Source organism: Anoplophora glabripennis, unplaced genomic scaffold (assembly GCF_000390285.2).
Source record: "Anoplophora glabripennis isolate ALB-LARVAE unplaced genomic scaffold, Agla_2.0 scaffold61, whole genome shotgun sequence".
NCBI classification, from domain to species: Eukaryota; Metazoa; Arthropoda; class Insecta; order Coleoptera; family Cerambycidae; genus Anoplophora; species Anoplophora glabripennis.
This window is the reverse complement of record NW_019416237.1, coordinates 91,539-117,043: the sequence shown is the minus strand read 5'-3', so window position 1 is coordinate 117,043 and position 25,505 is coordinate 91,539. Positions and strand designations below refer to the sequence as shown.

At 33.6% G+C, this 25,505-nt stretch overlaps 3 protein-coding genes across 3 annotated transcripts in view; 1 reads left to right on the top strand and 2 right to left on the bottom strand.

Moving 5' to 3' along the window:
- Positions 1 to 7,864, bottom strand: part of LOC108917746 (1-acylglycerol-3-phosphate O-acyltransferase ABHD5) — an 18,980-nt gene extending 11,116 nt beyond the window's left edge. Inside the window, exons 1-6 of the mRNA XM_018724497.1 lie at positions 7,594 to 7,864; positions 7,241 to 7,320; positions 6,904 to 7,110; positions 6,439 to 6,759; positions 6,267 to 6,381; positions 6,017 to 6,203 (exon numbers count right to left, since the gene is read on the bottom strand). Of these exons, the coding sequence (XP_018580013.1) occupies positions 6,017 to 6,203; positions 6,267 to 6,381; positions 6,439 to 6,759; positions 6,904 to 7,110; positions 7,241 to 7,320; positions 7,594 to 7,664 (981 nt within the window). The 5' untranslated portion in view covers positions 7,665 to 7,864. The remainder of the gene's footprint in view (positions 1 to 6,016; positions 6,204 to 6,266; positions 6,382 to 6,438; positions 6,760 to 6,903; positions 7,111 to 7,240; positions 7,321 to 7,593) is intronic.
- Positions 7,865 to 10,346: 2,482 nt separating this feature from the next.
- On the top strand, positions 10,347 to 16,147 carry LOC108917745 (E3 ubiquitin-protein ligase RNF169-like). The gene is made up of 3 exons (XM_018724496.2): positions 10,347 to 10,690; positions 10,746 to 11,367; positions 15,185 to 16,147. Exons 1-3 carry the CDS (start codon positions 10,351 to 10,353, stop codon positions 15,768 to 15,770), a joined length of 1,548 nt encoding a protein of 515 aa, XP_018580012.1. The 5' UTR covers positions 10,347 to 10,350; the 3' UTR covers positions 15,771 to 16,147.
- A 59-nt stretch (positions 16,148 to 16,206) lies between these two features.
- Positions 16,207 to 24,590, bottom strand: LOC108917717 (MICOS complex subunit MIC27). Its single transcript, XM_018724459.1, has 5 exons — positions 24,487 to 24,590; positions 24,130 to 24,418; positions 23,782 to 24,027; positions 23,505 to 23,647; positions 16,207 to 16,317 (listed from the first exon to the last, which is right to left on the bottom strand). Exons 1-5 carry the CDS (start codon positions 24,499 to 24,501, stop codon positions 16,300 to 16,302), a joined length of 711 nt encoding a protein of 236 aa, XP_018579975.1. The 5' UTR covers positions 24,502 to 24,590; the 3' UTR covers positions 16,207 to 16,299.
- Between the last annotated feature and the right edge of the window lie 915 nt (positions 24,591 to 25,505).

The following is a 25,505-nucleotide window of genomic DNA, read 5'->3' as shown; positions in this document are numbered from 1 at the left end:
AATCGGGTGACTCTATATGCACCCAGATGAGTAATCATTGTCTGTGCATCAGCACTTTCAGTATCCACACTCAGTTCATTCTCTGCATCACACATTCCTTGCACTTCGATAACTTTACTCTGATAGTCCTTTAGACTAAACTTGGTGTTGTTAACCGGGGCTTATTTTCTGGAAACACACTGTCGAATGTTTTATTCCCGATTACAGTATATGCTGATCCGCTATCGAGCTACAACTTTATTTCTTTGCTATTAAGTGGCACCATAAAATCCTTTATCTTTGGCCCGTCCTTTATGACAAATATATCATAGCTTGGGTGGATAGCTTCCGTTGACTCTGCTTCCACCATTTGCACTTGCTTCTCTTCCTCTGCACTTATCGCCTTCTGGTTAGCAGTTTGTTTTTTCTGGATCTGTTCTTTTCTTATGCCTCTTTTCTTGGATAGGCATGCTCTTATATGCCCTTTTTTCTTGCAAAAATTACAAACAGCATCCTTCAATCGACAATCTTCTGGAGCATGCATGTTCTCGCAACGGAAACATGTTTTACCATTTTGTTTGAATTGCTTATTTTGAAACTTGTTTACACTGTGAGTTGCTAGCACCATCGTCTCTCTTAGAGCAGAGACACTCTGCATTGCCGTTTCATGTGCAAGGGCCAATTCTTCGGCTTTACTAATAGTTAAATTTTGCTCTGCCAACAGTCGACGCTGTAAATTTTCATCCTTAACTCCGCATACGATCCGGTCCCTTAACATTTTCTCTAATATAGATTCATTAAACCCACAGTCGCTTGCTAGAACTCTTTAATATATGATGCCATATTCTCTTCTGGTTTTTGATTTCTACGATGAAACATGAAACGGTCCACTACTGTAGAAGTACGTGGAAGAAAATGTGCTGACAGTTTCTCGGTTATGACCGCCAAATCTACATCAGACACAGCCTGTGGTGCTATTAAGGAGTGAATGATATCGTAGGTGGATGGTCCACATATACTCAGAAAAACAGCTTTCTTCTTGGTTTCATCTGTGATTCCATTTGCAGTTATGAAAAACTGGAATCGTTCCATATACGTCTTCCATTTCAGCGGTTCACCGGTATTGAATGGTTCAATTGTACCCAGCAAAGCCATGATTGAGATTTTCTCGTCTTTCCTCCCTCTCGGTTCGATTCACAGGGTGAACTCGACTGCGCCAATAAATGTTATGTCCGGGATAACAAATAATGTTCAGACTAGCCTTTAACAACTTTATTGCCTGACAAACACAACGTATCTTATTCGATTTGTATGAACATGTTAGGTTAAGGCTAAGTTTTTCTTCTTCTGGTTCTTCTTCTTCTATTCTTGTTCCATAGGTAGGAGGTTACATACACAACAATGATACACGACTATTATGCGCAAAATTGCGTGTTGCTCCTATAAAAATAATATCGCTACCGCGTCTTGAGCTCTGTGCGGCATTGCTATTGGCAAAACTAGTAACAAAGGTACGCAGTTCTCTTAACAGTACATTTACGCGTTCTTATTATGTGACTCAACAATAACTTTATGTTGGATAAGAAAACCACCTAACAATTGGAAAACGTTCATTGCCAACAGAGTCAGTGAAATTCAGCAACTAACAAAAATCGATGACTGGCATCATGTAAATGCCGCAAATAATCCTGCAGATTTATTATCGCGCGGCGTAAGCTGTGAACAGCTATTGCAATACAAATTATGGTGGCAAGGTCCTTCATTTCTCGAACAAGACAGCTCAAGTTGGACATCAATGGATGAATCTCTATATGATTCAGTTGTAATACCAGAACAACGAATTATTAGCAATACTAAAACAATGGAATATTCTGATTTCGATTTATTTTCAAAATATTCATCTATTTTAAAGTTACAAAGAATTACGGCGTATTTTTATAGGTTTATATCTAATTTAAGAAATACAAAGGAAACGCGCATTACGGGTCCATTAACAATTTCAGAATTAAATAATGCATTACAGAATTTAATAAAATTATCGCAGGTTCAATCATTTACAGTCGATTATCATACATTAAAAAATAAAGGTATACTAAGAAAAGATATTTTATCTTTAAATCCTTTCATGGATGATAATCAATTGATCAGAATAGGTGGTAGGATATAGAATGCCAACGTTCCTTACAATTAAAAACATCCGATTTTGCTAAACAACAAACATATTTTGACTAAGTTATTGATGACTCGCGAGCACAACAAGGTGCTACACTGTGGTCCTCAACAACTATTATATAGTATTCGTGAAAACTATTGGCCAATTTCAGAGCGTAGTTTGGCTAGAAACATCGTGCGTAACGGTGTCATTTGTTTTAAGGCAAAACCTAATCCCAGTCAATATGTCATGGGAAATTTACCCGCAACTCGTGTAAATGAATTTTCTCCATTTGAAAATACAGGTACCTATTGACCATGCCGGTCCGCTAATGATGAAAGATCGTAAAACTAGGGGTGCTAAATTGTTAAAGGTATATATTTGCATTTTTATTTGCTTGGCGACGAAGGCAATACACATCGAGCTAGTAACAGATTTAACAACTAAAGCATTTCTAGCAACATTTCGAAGATTTATTGGGAGACGTGGCAAACCATCGCATATCTATTCAGATAACTCAAAAACCCTTGTAGGTGCAGATTCTACAATGACCAAGTTAATAAATTCAAACTGGGAGAAAATTGCAACAAAACTATCAACCGACGATATAACATGGCACTTTATACCTCCAAGGTCCCCCAATTTTGGAGGATTATGGGAAGCGGGGGTAAAAAGTATAAACAGTCATTTAAAGCGGGTACTTGGCAATGCCCATTTAACTTATGAGGAATTAATTACTGCTTTGAATCAAATAGAGGGTATATTAAATTCGAGACCCTTGTACCCTCAATCCTCTGAAATGATCCACATCCCTTAACTCCAGGACATTTCCTCATTGGAAGGCCTATCACATCAATTCCAGAAGGTAATTTAGTGAATATAAAAGAAAACTATTTGTCAAAATATTAACGGTTACAACTGATGCAACATTTCTGGAAAAGATGGCAGTCCGAGTATATATCAGAACTCCAGTCCAGACCAAAGTGGCGACAACACAACAACCATCAGATTTAATTCAAATCAATGATTTGGTGATTGTTAAAGAAAACAACCTTCCACCAGGACAATGGCGACTAGGGCGGATTCTTCAGCTACACCCAGGCAATGATGGTGTCGTAAGAGTGGTAACTATAAAGTGTAGTGATGGTGTCTTGAAAAGATCACTAAATAAAGTGTGCAAACTACCTAAATAAACAAAAGTGACGAATTCATGTTGCATGTAATGTTTAGTTATAGTCATTATCATTATATTTAAATTGAAATATCCTATTATTTCAAGGGGGGCGGTATGTTCCATCATAATTGACAGAGGTAGCGCCCTCTAGTACTAGCATTGTAAAAGGGCAGTTTCCATATATGTGGAATCAGTCTGCACAGAACACCCGAGTCTGTAACTTGTCTTGTAAGTGTGCAGATGTACAATTCAAAAATAAAACAATAAAAAGTAATACAGTCCACTTCAATTAACCAAAAAAACAAATACTAAACGGAATACATTATTTTTCATGCTAAATTATTTCAAATATTTGCAGGATTTTGAGTTACATATTAGATGATGACCTTGGATTTGACCGAACAGTAGATTAGATACTCTACAAAATGGCCTATCGTTAAATAATATTAATTATTATTCTAACAATGCATTAAGTTTTAAAATTCAAGATCACACTAATAGTTTTAGTTAAATTAAATTCTATTTTATATCCATTATTTTTCATGAAAAATTAGTTTGACCTTCAAATCAAGGGCAAAAAATCTGTAATCCTAATTCTGACAAAATTTGTCGCTGAATCAGTTGCTCACAAAAAAATAACGTATTCCATTTGATAATAAGTTGACCTTAGTTTGACCTTGCAACTTGCGGTGTTTAACCTCCAAGGACATACAGAAAACAATTTCTGATCTTATATTCAGAAGTAAAATTTGGTGCTTTATCGGTTGTTGGCGTAAAAATAGAGTGTACCTACCTGATTAGTGTTTTTATTTATTTTTTATTACATCAAAATATTCGGATTTTTTTTTAATATCCGGCGCATCGTTTGCTTTAAAAAGGCAACAGTCAACAGCCGAGCTCGGGAACTGTCCAGTAATGGCGTAGACAAGAGTTCAAATAAATTATGTACAGGGTGTTTGTAAATAAGTGCGAAATATTTTAGGGGGCAGTTGCCGAAGTTATTTTGTGAAAAAAAGTTCATATAAATGTAGGTCAAAATATATTTCATTTCTGAGATACAGTGTTTAAATTTTAATTATTTATTTATTTTTATTAATTATTTCAGTTTTAAAGATATTAACTCGAAATTTGAAAAATGCTTTGGAGGGATAAATGTGCATTTTTGGGGTAATCCGAATATTTCTACTTGCATCAGTGGCATTCGTACGAGAATGCCACAACATTTTTAATAAAAAAAAATGAAACGCCACTTACTTTTTACGTTTTGATATTTTTTTAGATATCCACCATCAATTCTGAATTAAATTGATCTGTTCAATTCGTAGGATGCACCGTTTTTGAGGAAAAAAAAAATATGTTTTATTGTAGATAAAGTGTTATTATGGTCAAAGTAAAAATGGAATTCAACATTGAAAATAAAAAGTTAATATGAATGTGGGTAAAAAATTCTTCGATTTCGAGGTACAGGATGTTCAAAACTCTGAAATAATTAATAAATATAAAAAAAATTAAAATTGAAACACTTTATCTCGGAAATTAAGCATATTTTGACCTACGTATATATGAACTTTTTTTTCACAAAATAACTTTGGCAACGACAACCTAAAATATTTCACACTTATTTGCAAACACTGTAGATACATGTACCGATGACACAGATATGAGAAATTGACGTCACTAAAAACTAGAAATTCCATGCTACTGGATATTTTGGAAATTTGATCACTACTTGTAAGTTCTATATAGTATTTCCAAGAAGAAAGATATTTTATCTGAAAACCGAATCATTTTCGATTTATTTTTTTCCACAAAATGTAAAATGGCTCTAGAACTATTTGTTCCTCACCCTCAAAAGAATTGCATAGGATTTTTTTGCTAGAAATAAAATTATAAATAAACACTAATCATGACAAGTTAAAAAAATTCAGTGGTGTAGGAATTTTGTACTTTGTTAGAGACAGCAAGACATAACGGTGCCAATTATTTCCTCGTTTATCATGATTACATTGTATTTAAAATTGAAAATGATTTGTATTTCGAATACACGTTCGATAGTTTTTTACATCGAACATACAGAAAGGTAGCCTTTTACATAGAAACACCTTATACACAGAACTAAGAAACAGCAGAATTTTCAAAATATCCTGTAGGATTTTAAAAAAATAATGCCTGGTATCTTCACCACTGGTACATGTATTAATATGAGTATTTGAAGTCTGTGGATTTTTACTTTATATTAGGTACATCAATAATCTCCAAAATTATCAATTTGCAACCTTTTTGGTTTAAAACCACTTAAAAAATGTCCCCTTAAAATTTGTACAAACACTTAATTAACACCCTGTATAGTAACTATCATCTCATTCTAGTTGAATGTCCTAGACATCACGAATTTTACAAAAGTTGCATCAAGCTATATTTTGTTCCTTATTTGAAAAACTTTAAAAGTTTAAAATAATTCTACACTAAATTTTACTTTTTACCATATTTGAGAAAGAAAAATTTTTGAAATATTTGATGATTGTTTTTTAATGTGTCGAATTACTTAAAGATCACTTATAACCGAAGTCAGCGGACTTCAGTTATTTTTGGTAAGTGACTGCTATCAACAGCTAAATACAAATTGTACAATTTTGACCACAGGAATCTATGGTTGTACCATGTACACAGAATATTCGGGCACCTTGTATAAGAGAACGGGAATCACCTACCTGTAACTTGAAGTACGAATGGATTCGCTTCTCTTTTATGATATCTGTTGCAGAATGGTCTGTCCAAGACCTTGATCCGTACAACAAAGTTATTGCAATAGTAGGGCTTAATTTGTCTATCCTCCTTACTATAGGATTCTTAGCCCACGCGAAATCCACCATCATTGAATGAAAAGCGCTCTCACCACTAGAAAAGTGTTAAACAGGTAAATAAAAAAACTTTCACTTCCTAAACATATGACTTGGATACCTGGGATGCTGGCAGTTGCACTGATATATGTATTCTGGTATTAAATTGGGATCTCTTAAAGCGACTAAGTACTTCTTTGAAATGTCTGGTCTTACAGCATTAATAAACCATGGACCTGAAAATAAAATTGTCTGCTACTTTATTAAACATGGCCAAAAATGCTAGTACTAACCAAAAGGACCAGCTACTCTAATACCAGCCAAAGGATTAAAGGGCTGCATTATGTACGAAATAGTTTTAATCCACAAAGGCACTTCTTTAAGTTCGTTAGGTTTTTCAGGGAAACCCCATGGATCTGCTAAAATTAAGTGTTTCACTCGATTTGGATAAGATATTGAATAGGAGGCTGCCAAAAATCCACCCATACTATGTCCTAGTATAATCATGTCATTTAATTTCATCTCTTTACGCCATTCTTCTATAGATTTGACCATCTGTTTCTCTGCTTCGGAGCTGTCACTACTAAAATTTGGTCGAGATGATCTACCAAATCCTAGAATATTGTTTCATAAGTTTCACTCTAAAAATGTGCAAGACATGAAGAATAATATTTACAACTTATATCATCTTAGCAGGTTACATTGCCAGTAAAATATTACTTAATGTGCGGATTTAATGTGAACTACAAAAATGTTACCTAATAGATCAATAGCATACACAGGTCTTGTTGCTGCAAAAGCATCTAAATTTAAGCACCATAATGCAACTCCTGCTCCAAGACCATGAAAAAGCACTAACGGTGTCTTTGGGGATTCGGTGTTAAAAGATATAGTCCATATTTTATCAGCAGGACCTACAACAGGCCCTATGTCAACATACCAACCTCGATGTGGAGTTCGTAGTACTGAAAACAATATATTTTCAATTAGTAAACTCTTCAAATAGTTAGTTAATTAAATAAACTAATAACTAAATATTTTATGGTTTTTAAATAAATTAATATCGATATATTCAATTCATTATCAAACACTTACTTTGTAATATTTTCTTTTCTAAAGTTCTTAACATAGTTTCTGAATATTTATTCCACGTTAACCAGTTTGGGCTCAACCAACTAAAAAATAAAATATGAAGTTATCAAAACAGTACCAAATGTGAGGTTATAATTATATAAGTTTAATTTCAAAAAATGTATTTTTAATCCATACCTAAATATAAAAATAAGTAGTGAAGCATATGTTTTTGAAAATAACTTCAAAAAAGAATACAGTGGATTATAAACAATTTTATGAATAAATTCTATCGTCATTTTCTAACCAATAAGTCGTTTCTATACGCAAAAACTAATCACTAATCGATAAAATGTGGTAAAAAAAAGTTCTTTTACCTTGAATTAACGTGTTTAGATTCTAATATTTGAAATTCATCTTCTTGTAAATTACTACGGTCTTCTATCATGGTTGGTACGCAATTTTTTTTATCTTGTCCTCCTTAGCTTTCAATATTTCAATAATATAAAATATAGGTCGTCTAGTAGTAGTAACTAATTAGTAAGATAAGTTATTGGCGGTCGCGGACTATCTAATTATAAATAATTTAACTTGTAATCTTATTACTCAGCTCATCACGTTTTTTACAATTTTGTCATAATGAAATTCGGAATTTGGACCCAACAATTTAAATTCGTAATTTGTGGTAATTATAAACCTTGGCAAGGTAAATACAATTGTGTTCGACATAAAACTAATTAATTTAAGTAGGTACCAGGTGGGTTTAAATTTCTAATAATTGGATTATTTAGTTATTACTTCTTGACGACAAGGTGTAGGGGGGAAATATATATTCCAAGTTCCAAGATTTACAAGCCAAAATCTTTTTTTTTAATATGTAAGGCCGGGTGTCCCATGCATCCGAATTCCGACGATACGAAGGTCCGAAAATGTTCCTATTGGTTAATATATATTCAAATTTTTACCGCTCATTTTCATCCGAAATTTTTAAAATTCATACGACGTCGGAAAAAGTAGAAATAATTTTAACTTTTATCCGAAATCGTATGTTTTTTAACCTCACTTTTTAAGTTTTTAACATACTATGATTGTTGTCTGATATATCTACAGTCAAATAAATGTTATAATGTCAAATGTAGAAAATATAATACTACGTATATTTTCTATAATATATACCTATGGTTGTCATTTGAAAATGTTTCACCTTCATCTTGTAATAAATTCCATGGTTCTATACTTGATTTCTATGAGATTAATTTCGGATGCATGTGAATTATATTATCATTCGTATGAATTAAAATATTTTCGGATATCGTACTCCTAACCCGTCTAAGAACCCACTCCCAGGAACTGCAAGTCATTCCAGACGAGCAGTTCGCCTTCCGACCCAATCACTCCACTGAACTCCAAATCCTTCGCCTTACCGAGCACATCACGGCGGCCTTCAACAGAGGACAGTACACTGGTGCTGTCTTCCTGGACGTCGCAAAGGCCTTCGATACGGTTTGGCATGAAGGCCTACTGATGAAAATGCTCACCAACCAATATCCCATATCCTTTACCAAACTCATAAAATCCTACCTACACCACCGAAAATTCCGCATCCAAATCCAAGATTCCCTTTCCACCACCCGTCCCATGGAGGCCGGTGTCCCCCAGGGCACCGTCCTGTCCCCACACCTATACACCATTTACAACTCCGACATCCCACATCCCCCCAACACCAACATATACTTATACGCCGACGACCTGACAATCACATCCCAATCCGTAGATCCTAGATATTCCGTCTCCCTCCTCCAAAACTCCTTAGACCAACTTGAAACCTGGTGCAACAGGTGGAAAGTCAAAATTAATCCCAACAAAAGTTCGGCTATCCTTTTTACCAAACGAAAAATCCCACAAAACCTCGACAGACTGACACTATCCCAGGAACCCATCTCCTGGAATCGACAAACACGATACCTGGGCGTGACGATGGACCAGCGTCTCACGTGGAAACCGCACATCGTGGAGACGGTGGCGCGAGCGAAGACCACCAGGGCTAGGCTCTATCCCTTACTCAAAGGTGGAAACACCCTCAGTTTAAGGAATAAGCGAACGCTTATCAAGGTGGTACTTCAACCGCAGCTAACCTACGCCTCCACGGCGTGGGGTCACGCGGCAAAAAGCCACTTAAAGTCATTACAGGCTGTGGAAAACATAGCCCTCCGCACGGCCACCGACGCGCCCTGGTACGTAAGAAACACTGACATATTACGAGACTTACAATACACAAACGCTACACAGACAATAAGACAAAACGCGGAGAAACGATTTGACGTAGCCGCTAGACATGACAATCCCCTCCTCAGGCAAGCCGTTGACTACGTACCCGACGTGACCGACAAACACAAAAGACCTAGACACCAACTTTTTGACCCTGGGTGACCACCCCAATGACCCCCCCCCTGCCCGCTAACCTTTTCTGTTTCAGAGACAGCCAGGATCAAGAAACGAAGACAAAGACACACACACACACATACACACCCCCCATACCCTCCTTACCACTCCCTTCCCGCGCTAGCCTAAGGGCCACCTTAGCAAAGCGCATCCCAGGCTGCATAGCTGCACTGCCCTACCCAACCATACCACACATAAATATGACACAACCCCCGGGGTTTACACAGACGAGCTGGCGAAGCAAGAACGCCAGAAGAAAGGGCCCTAGCCGGCGGGGCCCAGCCAGGACTAAAGGAAGTCCCACAAAGCGCCTACACCGGTCGCATTTGCGGTCGGGGTAGACGACGGATGGGGCCCACCTATGAAGGCTGTTCAGGCCTACACGAGATGAGGCAGGATAAAGAGGGATAATCCCCCTCGATCCCAAATCATTGAGGCCAATTTCTAGCCATGGCGCGTGTTACTTTAAATGAATAAAAATCAAAACATAAACATAACCTATAAAGTCAGAAACCCACGCAAAAATTGTCATTCCATTGAGATTGCACCAGAGCATATTTCTCATACAACCAGTGGAATGTCAGTGCTGCTCGAGTGCAGCCCAAGTTTGCCCATTGGAAATCGCTATGAAATTACTTGTTTTGTGATGTCACTTGTCACTTGTCAGTTACAATCCGTCAAATGTAAATAACATGGCTCCCAGAAAGGGTTCGAAAAGTGTGAAAACATCAAAAGTATTAAATTATAATGCCTTAATTTTAAAAGACGTACTGTGCCCGATTTGTAGAAGTATTTTAATTGAACCAGTGACTCTTCCCTGCAATCATGGATTTTGTTCTTCTTGTTTTGATAACACCATGCAAAATGCAAACTTAGTTTGTCCACTGTGCAGGATTAGAATAGGATCTTGGCTTAGAAAGGCGAAAAAAGAAGTCAAATTGATAAATTATGAATTGTGGGATGCCATAAAAGACAAATTTCCTCAGCAAGTCAAAAATAAAATGAATGGAATAGACGAAAATTTAGAGGAAGGTAAGTTTGTTTGTGTGGTAATAAACCATGCAATAAGTAAACAAACTTTTTTTAGAAACGGACGTAATAGTTGCTTATCCTGGAGAAATTCGTAAAGAATATGAAATGCAAAAACAGAGAGAAGATGAGGAATTTAGGAAGAAATGTGAAGCTGATTTGAAAGCTAGTGAAGACCTTATAAAGAAGATTTGTGAAGAAGAACATTATGAGCGTGCTGTGATGGAAGAAAAACTCAAGCTCGACGAACAAGTTGCAAAAAAGTTAGCTGAAGAATTAGCTTCGACTAATCCTTCTACTTCAAAAACAAAACAAACCAAGAGATTTGGCCCCATGGATAAGTTTGTGAAACAAGAAAATGACATGACATTGCAGAACGTTCAGAAGAAACAGTTAAATAATTTTGCTACCAAGGAATACACATGCAGAGTTTTGCGTTTAGATAATAATACCGGAAATGATCCTTATAAAAAAATATTTTCTCCTATAATTCCGAAAAAGGTTCAGCAGATACAAAAGATTGTAGATACAGATATAACCAGCGACAGCAGTGATTGCATAGAATCAGAGTTACGATATTTTAAACCAATCGATTATAGAGGGAATCCTCCTTCTGAAAGAAAACCTGCCATTAAAGTTCCAACAAAAAAACCTCTTCAAAATACATCGGCTAGAATATTGTAAGTTTAATTTTTAATTAAATTTATACAACATCAGTAAAATTTGAAAGTTTTATAGCTGCACAATTTTTAAATGAATGTTTTAAGAATGCAAAGCCTGCAAATTTTATCTATGTAGGCATGCATACTTCAGATATTTTTTATCTTTAACCTAAACATTGCCTGATGATAAAATTGCTGAATTAACAAAGTTATTTAATCCATATTTTGCTTTATGGTTTTTCAATGAGGTGGTGGCAGTTGCGGTCTATGGGCAGGGTGCGCCACATGGTGACATTTAACAAGCAAACACTTACCTTTTGTAAGCTAGGCTAGGGCCTACTACTAATAAAACTGCACTCTCAGTAACATACATTGGTAATATAAAAATAGACAAACTTACCCTATTTCATTTCCTTAAACTTTAAAGACTGGTTCATTTTAGAATTAAATTTACAATTTTTATATAAAAATAAAGTTCAAATAATTTCATCTTTTTACAATTTCGTTGATTTATGACAGATCTCAGAACTGACAGTTGATTATATATGTTGTATCAATACCTGAACATGAAAATAAAGAACAAAATTTAAAAACGTAACTTGTCGTTTGTAGCATTAGATATAAAGGACAAGAAGATCTGTATAATTATTAACATTGCCCACAGAAGTTACACTGTCTGTGGACATGTGGCAGCAGCATAGACACCATCAGATCCGAGAAAGATGCTTCAAATAGAGTCAATTCATTGCTTGACCTGTTATAATAGTACTCCAGTCGAATTAGATTATAAAACCTGAAAACTTGAAAAAATTATTAATAGACATTTTATTGCATTTTATGACGAGGAAGGGTATGTAGAATGATAATATCAAAAAAGTAACTCGAAAGAACCGACGTTAAGTTGGCATATTGCAAATAAGTGGAAAATATGTTTGTTCACTTTTTTTACTGCCCACGAAAATCTAAACGACCTATCAGAATATAAATTATTTTATGTTGTAGGCAATTAAATTACCTACGATTTAAGGTACCTAGAGTCATTTTCAGTAATCTTTTAACTGTAAAATAAAGGTCGAACTCTGAAATATCAGTTTTCGAAAATTGCAGATTATTATTACAAAAAGAGATGGAGGTTGATGTTTATGGAAAAGACGGTCAATCCAATGACCAATATGTATGCCAAACACTAATTCAATTTACCGTGAAATTGTTGCTCCAGCTATTTGTTAATTAATTTCGTCGTTTTTTTTGCATCTAATTGTTTAATTACTAAACGTTAATTTTAGAAGTTAATATTGTAGATATAGGTTCTAATTGATCCAAAGAAATGTATCGAAAAAGAAAAATTTCAAAAAGTTGAAATTAGTTGCCTTTTACAACTAACAAAGTAGGATGTGCAAAACAACCTTATAAACAAAGTGTCCTACGCCTCTTTCTTCCCAATATAACTTTTTTTTTTTTGTAATGTTAATTATTAATTAACTATTGGATGTATTGGTTGTTCATTAACGTTAACTTTTACTACTGCTAGCATGTTTATTACATGAACTATCAATGTAAAACTTTCTGAAAATAAAAGTTTCAAGAAAGCTTTAATTGCCTCAAAAATCCCGGTCCAATATATCCAATAATTAACAATTAACATTATAAAAAAACGATATCTTGGGAACAAAGAGGCGTAGGTGATTTCTCCCTTTTTTAAAATTACCGTAAAAATAAGTTCTAATTAATGCAAAAAGAGCGAATTTCCGAGCGGATTTTTCCCTAGAACAATTTGTTTATAACCCTGTTTTGGTACGTCCTAATCTGTTAATTTCAACTTTTTGAATACGCCACTGGTTTTTTAAATAATTTTAAATGTTTTTAAAATGTACAATCAATTTGTGGCAATAATGTATTCTTGTAAAGTATTCTCAAAATTTACTGGTCTTTAGATAATTGGGAAATCAAATTTTAAGATACTTAAGTACCCACATTGCTATTTACCATTTTCTAATGATTGCTAAATGTGTAACAATAAATTCAATACCTAATATTTTTGAGAGATTACAAAACACTATACATCACAAGAAATGTTCAAAATGCTGTCCTTGGGATGCAATGCATTCTGCGCAGCATCTCCCCGTTGATCGTTTTACACGCCTTATAAGTCCAGCCGTATTGTGTATGGTTGCGAAACCCTCTACAATGCGCTGTCGAAGTACTTCTACATTCAGGTCGGGGGAACGAGCCGGCCAAGCAACTGTCTAATGGTCAGGTTGTAATGAGGTGGTGCCCTATCATGCATATACCACAATAATTGATGTAACCTCAATGGCACTTCTTCTAGAAGTGGTGGTAATTCTTCTTGTAGGAACCTTTGATAAGTTCTACCATCGAGGGTTCTGGGTGAAAAGTAGGGACCAATCAAGTAATCGCCCACAATGCCTGCCCAAACATTAAGAGAAAACTGTTCTTGGAATCGACAGGGGAAATAATATGCGGCTTTTCATCTGCCCATTGGTGGTTATTATGATTATGACAATTCGAAATGGTTTCCCTGGTAAATTTCGTTTCGTCGGTAAATAATATTAATAACTGAAAATCAGGCTGTTCACATTGTTATAAAAACCACTGACAAAATTCAATCCTCGGTTGATAGTCATTTCCATTTAATGCATGAACTCGCTGGACACGATATGGGCGTAATTGCTGCTCACGTAAGACGTTCCAGATTGTTGCATACGATACATCCAAATCTGTTGATATCTGTCTGGTACGGGTAGATAGGTCTTCATCTACAGACTCCCAAAATTGTGTGTTCCAAATGAACTGTACAAACAGGTCTTTGCTTGACATTTTAGTAGCGACAAACATGCAGTTTCATGAGCTCGACGGTGAACGCTTGAAAAAGTATTCCTTGTTGGACAATGTCAATTTGGAAAAGCCTGTATATAAAGTCGTTCAGCTTATCTAGCATTGCCTTTCGCTCTACCGTATGTAAAATGTATATTTGCTAATTAAATATATGTATAAATTGAACACCATATTTTTTTAAATTAAAATCCGTTTTTAGTTGTGTGAAAAATAACAAATTTTTTGCAACACACAAAACAGTGGCGTTATATAGTGTTTTGAAATTTCTCAAAAATATTAGGTATTGAATTTATTGTTACACATTTAGCAATCAATAGAAAATGATAAATAGCAACGTAGGTACTTAAGAAGATTCTTATCTGATTTCCCAATTATCTAAAGACCAGTAAATTTTACGAATACTTTAGTGCCACAAATTGAATGTATATTTTAAAAACATTTAAAATTATTTAAAAAACCAGTGGCATACAATTTTTTTTCAAAAAGGTCCCCTACTCCCCCGATAACTATGCCACTGGAGTGTATTTTGAAATAAATTATCCATGAAAAAAATAGTCCCTACTAAAAAAATGTCATCCCCCAAATTTGATTGCCAGTGGTTACAGGAAAAATCATATAAATATTTGAAATTTTTAACACCCTGTATCTCCGTAGGGTAGCATCCTATCAAAAATTTTTATAATTAACACCCTGTACTTACTAGTTACAAAAATTAATTTTCATAAAATTTTTATATAAGTATTTTAGTGAATGAAATGCTTTATCTAAAACTTTATGAAAACCCTTTATGTGCGACGGTCTAGACATAATTTTTAAATTAAATAACTTAAAATTTAGAACTTTTCTTGTTATTTATAAAACTTTATATTAAAATATTATTTGAAAAAATATTTCTTATGAGAAAATTGTGTGCTTTTAAATAAAAAATACTGTTGCATTTGAGTTACATAAATGGGATACTGTATTATATTTTTTTTAGATCACCAACTGGCCTGATAAACTTCCACTCAAACTTCCTGGAATCTGCGTTTGCCAGGATAGCTTTCCCAAAATCAACAGGAGGACGCAAGAGTAATACGTCCCCAGCCAGTGATAATAGTACAATAGTTTCAAGTAAATTGAAAAGGACACATTCGAAAGATGAAATTAATAGTCCCAAACGGAAAATCAAAAGAAAAGATTCGGTTGAAGAAATTGAAGAAGAATCTCCCACATTAATTAGTTTTAGTAAAACCAGTAGGAAAAAAAGGCAGATATTTGGGAAATCGAACAACACTGTCAAGGACAGTTCTTCAAGTCCGCCGTTTTTAGGATTTGAAAAAATATCGGATTCTAAAGATAGTAACTCGAATATTACTAATAACAAAAATAGTATTATTGAAATAATGGAGGAAGAAAAATCAAAAAAGCTTTTACAAGAAATGGCAGATTTAGAATTCGCAAAAAAACTACAGGACGAACTTAATAGAACTGCCCACTACACAAGAAGTTCTCGAAGAAGAATAGGAAGTAAACGACAAGCCACTCTCGACGAAATCATAAAAACTCCATATAGGGTTAAGTAAACACAATGTACGATATTAAAAAAAAATATTTTTATCCCAACTATTCGATGTAAGTTACTAATTTGGATTTCGTTTTATGAAAAGAAATTTATATTAATTTAATACTAAACACGCTGTTTAGATATTTTTGTATATGCTATAAGTTAAGTGGTAACATATTTGTGATGTTGGGTTAAAAAAATTATAAAAAAGCATATGTTCACATAATTCAGTTTGGTTTTTTTGTAATAGAATGATTTATTATGGAATCAGTTATATCTCTGTAAAGCTCATATCATTGTTGATATAACAAGTATTAAGAACTTAGAAGTTATAAAATTTATAACTTACCTTTTTGTTATTTCGTTTTAAAGAAATTACTTATGATTTATATTATAAGATATCTATGCTGTGATAAAGCAGCTGTTGTTTTATTTTTTAAATAAAATCCTTTGTATAAAATTTGTATGTTTTATTTATATATATTAGCTATATTTTTTTAAATATTTGAAGTCTTCCACCAACAAAGAATTTTTTCAGCTTCAGTCATTTAATTGGATTTAGGTACCTGAAAAATGTTGATAAAATCAAAAGAGCAGATATATCAAATATGTTATTTTTTCTCAAATGAGATTAAAACGTGGGTTTAATGTCATAACACTTGCAAGGTAATTCTTATATGGTAGATTGATCAAAAAGTAACGGGAATTTTCAAATTATGTGTGTTGTATTTTGTCTATCGAGTTGATTCTTTTTTTGTTTATTGGTAACACTGTCAGTGATGGGCCTGTTAGTTTTTGGGCAGCTGCCACACTTTGTGTTTAGCGAGTGAATGAGTAAGACTTTCTTCAGTATTTTTAGTGATTTTTTGTGTGGCGAAATGTGGGATAAGAAAGTTTGTGTGATATTTTGAGATAAAAACGGAATTAAGTGTAGCGAACCATTCAAAATGTAAAAGAACGCCTTTGACGATGGTACTATGTGACAGCCACGAGTTTATCAATGGTACAAATGTTTTCAGGAAGGCTAAGAATACATCAAAGATGAGATGAGATCTGGTCAAATGTACAGGTTCTTCTAACAATTTTCTTCGCCTACAATGGAATAGTTCATCAAGAATTTTTACTGCATTGTCGTACAGCTAACAAGGAGAACTAACTACAAGTTTTGCACAATTTGCGTGAGGCAATCAGGAGAAAATGACAAGAATATGAAGAACTCATGGATTTTGCACCATAACAACACACGGGCACATGTCGACGTTTTAGTACGAAAACATGCTATCTCAGATTTCGGTTGGAAAACATGCTATCTCAAATTAAGCTTGGAAAACATGCTAGCTCACATCTTTAAATAAAAACATGCTATCTCAGTTTGAGATCACAGAAATTTAAGTTGCATGCATGCATTTATAATAAACATATATTATANCATAAAATGCCAGCACAAATAAAACAGCATTTATCCGTCCAGAGCACTTTGTTAATAAAGTTCTGCTGCACTTAGGAACCAATTGCAAAATTCAAGACGATTGGGGAAATCAGCTGCTTCTAAAGCTTGAACTTTTTGAAAATGTGTTATGTTAACTCCTTTGCGGGAAAAATGCGGGAGATATGGAGGGTGGTAGATTTGAATAAACGCTTTAAATTATTAATGGTTTTGTAACCGTGTGTAGTGTATTTTGTATATTTGGGTATTTAGTAGTATGCCGACTTTTTTATTTGATAAAATACGGTGTGCCTACAAACAGGCAACTACCTCTGCTTTATGTATGTTCTTTTAAAGAAAGTTTACTTCGAGAAGTCAGGCTCGTTAAAACATTCTACACTAAGTTAATACAATTGTTAAAATTATTTATAATAAAATGCAGCAAGCTTCTTTATTTACTTGAATACGTTTAACAGTAAATGTGAACCACACATTATGATGTGAACTTGGCAACGCTGTTCCTTTAGCCGACAACTGTTCGTGACATTACGTTACAAAATTTTCCGAGCATCCGGGGATCGGCCAGGGCCGCCCTCGTAGCGGGAGTTATGGGTCGATTTCCTTCATTTTTAAAAGTCGAGTAAAAATTGTTTTTTTCCAATTTTCTGTCTTTATTAAGCCTTCCCAATACGTGGTTAAAATTAATGACATTATGCCTGAATCAGCCTGTATAATATATTTTAAAAAAAGTAAGGAATGTTTATGTTTAGGTACACTGTTTATTATATATTTTTTATTCAACATTTTTCAATTAATTTTGCTATTACTTTTATAAACGACAAAATTGTTAATTAAAAAAAAATAGAATAATATGCAGTATGCTGCAACACGTACATTACCCGACGTTTTTTGAAATAACAAATTATAAAAAAAATAGTGTATACCTTAATATATAAAAATGTTTATCATTACTAAAAATGATTCAATTTTTTTCATACAAGTTTGCTTTGATATAAAAATTAATAACGCACTCTTATCTGATTTACTGTCAGTACTCTTACTTTTATTAATAGAGTTAGCATAATAACCAGAATATAAATATAATGTATAAAATGTATATATCGATGCGACGGGCGCCTATGATATGCACGTGCACATTTCCGCGGTTCCCCATGCACACATGTTTATCATCAGCACATCATAAAGTACCAGTAATAAAAGTGACGCATACCTGCATTTTATTTCCAAAGTCAATGCAAGGATGCGGCTACCGTGTTTTTATTGAGGTACAGTAAGAACGATTCGGACCCGGAGTTTGGGGCCTTCACTATATAATTCTTTTTATTGCAGTCTCCTTAGTCTGCATTAGGAAAAATTATTTTCAGAATAAAATGCGCATCTCAGATTTTCTGAAAAAGAAAAATAAGTGTATCAAGTGTAGCGACTATAAATCAGATAAGAGTACGCTATTAATTTTGATATCAAAGCAAACTTGTATGAAAAAAATCGAATCATTTTTAGTAATAACAAACATTTTTATATATTAAGGTATACATTATTTTTTTATAATTTGTTATTTCAAAAAACGTCAAGTAATGTATTTGTTGCAGCATACTGCATATTATTCTATTTTTTTAATTAACAATTTTGTTATTGAAAAATATTGAATAAAAAAATTTAAATAAACAGTGTACCTGAACATAAATATTCCTTAGTTTTTGAAAAATATATTATACAAGTTTATTATAAATGCATGGTTTCAATCATTCAATGTGCCAACTTAAATTTTTAGTCACACTGAGATAGCATGTTTTTACTTAAAGATCTGAGCTAGCATGTTTTCCAAGTTTAATTTGAGATAGAATGTTTTCCAACCAGAATTTGAGATAGCATGTTTTCCAACCGAAATCTGAGATAGCATGTTTTCATACTAAAGCACGGATATGGCTTTGCTTATCTAACAGTTCTTGACAGAACACAACACCATTGTGATGCATGCAGCAACCACCGTATTCTCCGGACATGACCCCTGTGACTTGTTCCTACTTCCCAAATTCAAAAAGATACTCAACGGACGTTTTTCAACAATATATGAGGTAAAGTCAAAATCGCTAACAGTGCTCAAGATGATACCAAAAGAGGCATTCCACCAGTATTTCTCAAACTGGCAACTACATTGGCATAAGTGTATATCACTTTGAAAGGGATGGGATAAAAATTGCAGATTAAGTAAATACTTTCTGAGAAAATTTACGATTCCCGTTACTTTTTGATCAAACCTCGTATTTTAACTGCAGGTATAAGTCACAATGTAAATGAATCCAGTGAATCATTTTTTAAAATTACAAATATTTAGGGAGATATCTTATTCTTAAAGCTGTCCACAAGGAACATAACCAAAACCGTGTTGCTGATTGTCAAACTGATCTAGAATACTTGGCTCACTCTCATAATTTTCATTTCAATCTTTTGTTAGAATTGTTCCGGCTGATTTATGTTTTTATTTAATACTCTGCATAAACCACTGTAAGTTGTAGTCAGCTTGTGTATTTAAATATTTTTACAGGATGTTCTAATTTATACTAGTGCACACCATTAACATAAAAACATTAAGCTCCTAATATGTTTTTTAATACACCCTAAAAAGGCACAATTTTGTAAGCTATAACTTCCTCAAATCTGCCTCGGTTGATTTTTCTTCCTCAAATTTTAAAAAATTTTATTAAGCTGTTCACACACCCGTACACTTTTGTAGCACAATAATGTGAAATTTTTTGTTGACAAGTTAACCTGCAACCTCAATATATGAGTTATATCATTTTGTTTTCATTTCATTTTACATTCATAATGTTTATTATATTAACCGTAGCGATCCCAAATTTTATAATGTAGTGAAAAAATATTTATAGTGAGTGGTATATTAAACATAAAATCAAAAGAACAAAAATGGAATCAGATTATAAAAATATCCAAGTTACTTTCTGTTGAAAAAATACAATACACATGAGAAAGCGTGACTGTTGTGGAGTTATAAATACACTCACCAGCATGAAAAACGGAGCACTTGCATTTTTTTCAAGAAAAGCTTAAATTTCTAAGAATTCAGATGTTTTATTTGTCTAATAATGCAAACATAAGCAAAACAAAACTTTTTAAACAATTTTCAAGAACGCTTTAAAGATTATTTGATAATTTTGCACAAAATTTATGAAAGCTGAATGATACAGTAATCTTATTCCTTAAATATTCGTAGTGCTCTGGATATGCGCGTTTTTAAATTGTTTTGTAATCGTCAAAAAGTTAAAAAAAGTTGAAAGCAGTGTTGTGAGTTGTGTTGTGTTAGTTTAATCACATGAATAATGGCTGTAAATTCTGAAACAGCAGCTGCTATCGTTGCATTGATTCAAGATGGAAGAAGGCACCGATATGTTGCCCAATAATATCAAATATCGAATGGCACAGTCCATCGCATTTATGGATGTTTTGTGGAAACTGGATCTTACAGAAGGCGACCTGAAACTGGTCCTCAACGAAGAACCAATGCCCACAATGATCGTTTTATTGTCATGCAAAGCCTTCGGAATCTTCAGTATGTTCGAAATACCAACGTAAGTGAAAGGACAGTTAGACACTGACTTGGAGAAGCAAATCTGACTAGTCGTAGACCTGCAACAGGACCAGAACTTCTTAGACGTCATCGCACTGCACGACTTCAGTTTGCTAGAAATCATCAGATTTGGGGTGAAAACGAATGGGGTCGCGTCTTGTTCACAGACAAGTCAAGATTTAGTCTGCGACCTCCAGATGGTCGTGAGAGAATATGGGAAGATCACAAGAACGTTTTGCCGAATGTTCCTTCAGTCCTAGAGACGGATATCAAGGGGGTTTAGTTATGGTCTGGGCTGGAATTTCTCTGGAAACGCATACAGAACTCTATATCGTTCCAAGCGGCTCCCTCACAGCTGCTAGGTACATTGGTGATATTCTCTAAGATTTTGTGGTTCCTTATGCCAGTTTCATGTTAGATGACTTTCTGCTAATGCATGATAATGTTAGACCCCATACTGCAAGAATGACGCTACAATATCTGAACGAGGTAAACGTTGCTGTTATGGAGTGGCCAGCATTAAGTCCAGATGCCAACTCAATTGAGCATGTTTGGGATATGCTTGAGTGACGAATTCGCAGTCGACTTCCTGCGCAACTAACCTTAAATCAGCTTCAAGATGCTCTTGTGGAAAAATGGGAACTTTTTGTCCAAGAGGACATCAGGGACCTGATTTGCATGCCAAGACGAATTAAAGCAATAATTAGAAGTTGTGGGGGCAACACTCATTATTGAATGGAAATTGTTTGAGTTTTAGTTATTTTTGCTTTAGTTTGCCACAATACTTTCCTGCGTTTTTTTATTTTCTTCACATTTTGTTGAAAAACTTACGTGTGAATCATGAATATATATTTTCTTATTAAAAATCATAGAAAATATTTTGTACTGATGGTGTTTACACTAATACAGTACAAAAACATTACAATCAACTAAAAAAATAAGATTTAAAAAAATGTGACTGTTCCGTTTTTCGTGCCGGTGAGTGTACTTTATTACAAGAATTAATGCTCTAAGCAGATATAGCACCACAATATAAGTTTGCACAATTTATTGAAATTGTAGCATTTTTTGCACTTTGCATTAGTAAAGTTGCATTATTTTCCAGATAGCGTCATACAAAAGATGTACAAGTGTGCGAGCAGCATTAGTGATTTTTTATCCGAAATCGAATAATGCCACATTACTTTACACCATCCAAAATCTAACATTATTAAAATTTTTATCATGTTCCATTTTAAATTTTCAATAATTTATTTGTTTTATTACTATAATTTTTTTTTAAATTTAATGTCAGGTAATTCACTGTAGGAGAAGCAACATAATGTAGCAGCTCCTGAAATACTAAAATCGATCACAGCAACAGTGTTGCGATGCTACATGATAAAAAGTGTAACCTCTACATTAAATTTTTTTTAGAACACTTTCACCCCAGAATATTTCAACTTTTTTGGAGCAGTGTTAAAATTGCAAAAACTTTTCAATGAAGTATAAAAAAATTAATTGCCCATCATCCAAAAAGTTAATTCTAAAAAATTCGTCGCAATTTTGAAATAGTTATGATTTCCAAATATGCACGTTTTTAGAGTCCAAGTTAAAAATAAATATTTGAGTTGAGCTGCCACTTTGGTAGTACAGGCTACTATTAAATGAATTAATATTTAGAAATGAATATAAGTTGACAAATATGGTGAAAACGTATTGTTTAAATATACCAAATTTTCCATTTTTTATAAAAAGTTACGAGTTCTGTAACACAAGCAACACTGTACAGTTTATCTACTGTATAAGTAAATTTTATAGTAAAATCAGCAGTTCTCAAGCTTTCTTTTAAAAAATGATGCGTATTTATTAAATCTGTCTTTTTTATTTCCATTTTTTTTTTATTGTATGTTCTATACCAGTGCTTATTAACCCGGGGGTCTGCGAAGTCTTTAGGAACACTAAATCACTAATAACTTAATTAAGAAAATGCACTCTTTTATGTCAGAGTGTAACTTATTGTTGATTTTTCCAATATTTACGTTTGGTATGCAATTTAAAATTAATATATCAAACCCATTTAAATTGGGACTTATATCTAAGTAACTGGGGGTCTGCAACAACAAAAAAATATCGAAAGTAGGTCTGCGGTAAACAAAATGTTTAGAACTGCTGTTCTATATAGTAAACTACACACATTTAAAATTACCTTATGTACTGGACCAATCACCTTTCACCGTTTGTTCTAATATGATTGGCCCAAAACACTCTTCTCTCTTACAAAAAGACAGTTGACACAACTGTCTTAATCGAGTAAAAGTATATCAGCGAGTGAAATTACCACAGGGGCAAAGTGAAGAATAGCTCGTTCCTGAAGCGACAACTCTTTATTTTTGTTTACTGTCTCTGTTTCGTGCCAATAATGTTGGAACATTTGGTGAAAGGTGGTTGGTTGCAAAAGGTTGAATTTGGAGTGCAAAACCTATAGAAAGCAATCCATCCATACAAATTTGAATAGAATACTACCGTAAGCAAAAATCGTTTACAACAGGACTTAATCAACTAGGTGTCACATTTGGATTTTTTGCAGCTTTTGCAGGATTTGGGATGTTCTCCTCGGGCTGGCCAAGACAAGCACCGATAGGACAATGACAGGATTTAGCAACGGCAATGTCATGGGATTTGGTAACAACGTCTATGGGATCTTTAATATTAGATTTCTCGACTTTCAATGTATTTACCTTCTCCGTTGACAGTAGTTCTGGTTTTTTCTCATCTGAAACAAATGAAGTAGCTGTTGATTTTACACTCTCCCAGGCTTCAGAAAAGCTGGTTGGTATTTTTGGTAAAGATGGCAGTTCTAGTGGTGGGTCGTCTTTTTTAACTGCAAATATTAATAAAACCGGTGAATAACCATTTGGTAGTTTTTGTACACTCTTTTTATGCAAGTAGTTCATTATACTAATGTTTTTCTTACTAGAAATAGAGATCCTAAACTAAAATATTATTGTTACATACCTCCATAAACAAAGTTGTATGCAATAGTAATATATTTCTTTGATTCTGTAAGTCCAATTCGAGTATATACTGCTGCCTCTTTTGGATAGCACAAGGCTGCCATACCTAAAGCACCAGTTGTTGCATAGAGTGTTCTTTTAAAAAATCCACCACGTAGTCCAAAAATTAGACCTGTGAGTGCTCCAATGCCTATTGCTCCTGCTTTTGGTAATGTATTATTTTCTTCTTGTAAGTAGCTAATTACATCTAAAAATTATTTAAACACTGAAAGGATAGTCATTTTAACTTTATTTTAAAATAGATGTTAAACACGATTTAAAGAAATCGCATTTAAATTGTGACACTTACATTCTACGTTTTCCCTGCTTTTTTCAAACTGATCAAGTCCTACTTTTTTATAAGCTTGAAGTTCTTCATTATATTTAGTCAAAGTTAATCGAATGTTTCTAAATGAATCTTCAATGAACCCTGGTATCTCCCGTTCCTTTAAGGCTGTGGTAGATTCCCAAATAGGCTCCGGGCTATATATTGGAAGTTCACTAGGTCTGCACAATAATTCTTGTTCATTTTTCGCTTGTGGTTTAACTGTAGCTTCAACTACAACTGCAGCTGCTGGTATTAAACACCTTCTAATGACCTATAATTTTGAAACCTTCTATAAAAATTACGGGTTTATTGGATATTTCTGGTAGTTTTTAAACTTACTTGGCTTGTAAACATTATTAAATTATTAATTATATTTTTTCTATTTTTTTTAATAAATTACGTAAACATTGACAGGTCCAGTGACAAATGTGATGTTATATCCATGCGCAAGTGCACAGGACGAATATGTTAAGCGGGTCATTCAAAAATTGTATAAAGAATTTCTTTATGCATTCTTTATAATTTTTTAAATATTCATTAGAGTCATAATTACCCTGAAAAACACAGTACACAACATTTTTCTTCTGATTTATGTCATCTCTCTACATACAATTTTGTCATAATTTTTAATTAGTAGATCAACTGACAATTTCTTTCATCGACTTACACGACTTGTATATAAATAAATAGGTATACAGGGTATTGTAGGCATATTATCAAAATATTTTTAAGTATTTTCTAAATATGCAAAAAATGCGATTTAATAAAATACCTTCACACTCTTAAGAGTTTTCTACGTTGGGATGAAGATGAAATAATATAAAGAGACTTAGAGATTCGTAGAAAATTAAGAATTTATTACAGCTGGAATGTTTTTTTTTATGTAATTCACAAAATATACACTAGATCCACAGAGTTATACACCGTGTCCACCTAGTGCGCGTAAATCCAATATCTAGGTTAATAAAAGATATAACTTAATTTTTTTAAATGCAAACGTATATTTTTTATGGCATTATCGAATTCTACGTGAAAAATTAACGGGACTTTGTGTTATGATCCCTATTAAAATACTTATATTGATAGTTTTCGAGATAATCGACTTTTCATTTTTTTTCTTATGTTACGTCACTTCTTGTAGTTGACATAATTATGATTGTATGACAGCTAGAAATTATTTTTTTTCAGGAACTGTTGAGTGAAGATGGCTCTTTCAAAAAACGTATCAAAAGTTGACCTGCGATATACAAGGGGCAAAAAAATCGTGCCAAATCTGATAATTTAAAATTTGAAAAATCTCGACTTTTTCAAATAGAACACTCTGTTTTTTATGATTTCATTATATGCCTTTCTGTAGA

Bases quoted from the DNA above. Each gene is read 5' to 3' on its own strand.
- LOC108917745 (XM_018724496.2), top strand. From the start codon at position 10,351: ATGGCTCCCAGAAAGGGTTCGAAAAGTGTGAAAACATCAAAAGTATTA. The intron at 10,691-10,745 runs GTAAGTTTGTTT...AACTTTTTTTAG, and splicing joins AGACGAAAATTTAGAGGAAG to AAACGGACGTAATAGTTGCT. The intron at 11,368-15,184 runs GTAAGTTTAATT...TATTTTTTTTAG, and splicing joins AATACATCGGCTAGAATATT to ATCACCAACTGGCCTGATAA.
- LOC108917717 (XM_018724459.1), bottom strand. The intron at 24,028-24,129 runs GTAAGTGTCACA...AATAATTTTTAG, and splicing joins AAGCAGGGAAAACGTAGAAT to ATGTAATTAGCTACTTACAA. The intron at 23,648-23,781 runs GTATGTAACAAT...TAATATTTGCAG, and splicing joins ATACAACTTTGTTTATGGAG to TTAAAAAAGACGACCCACCA.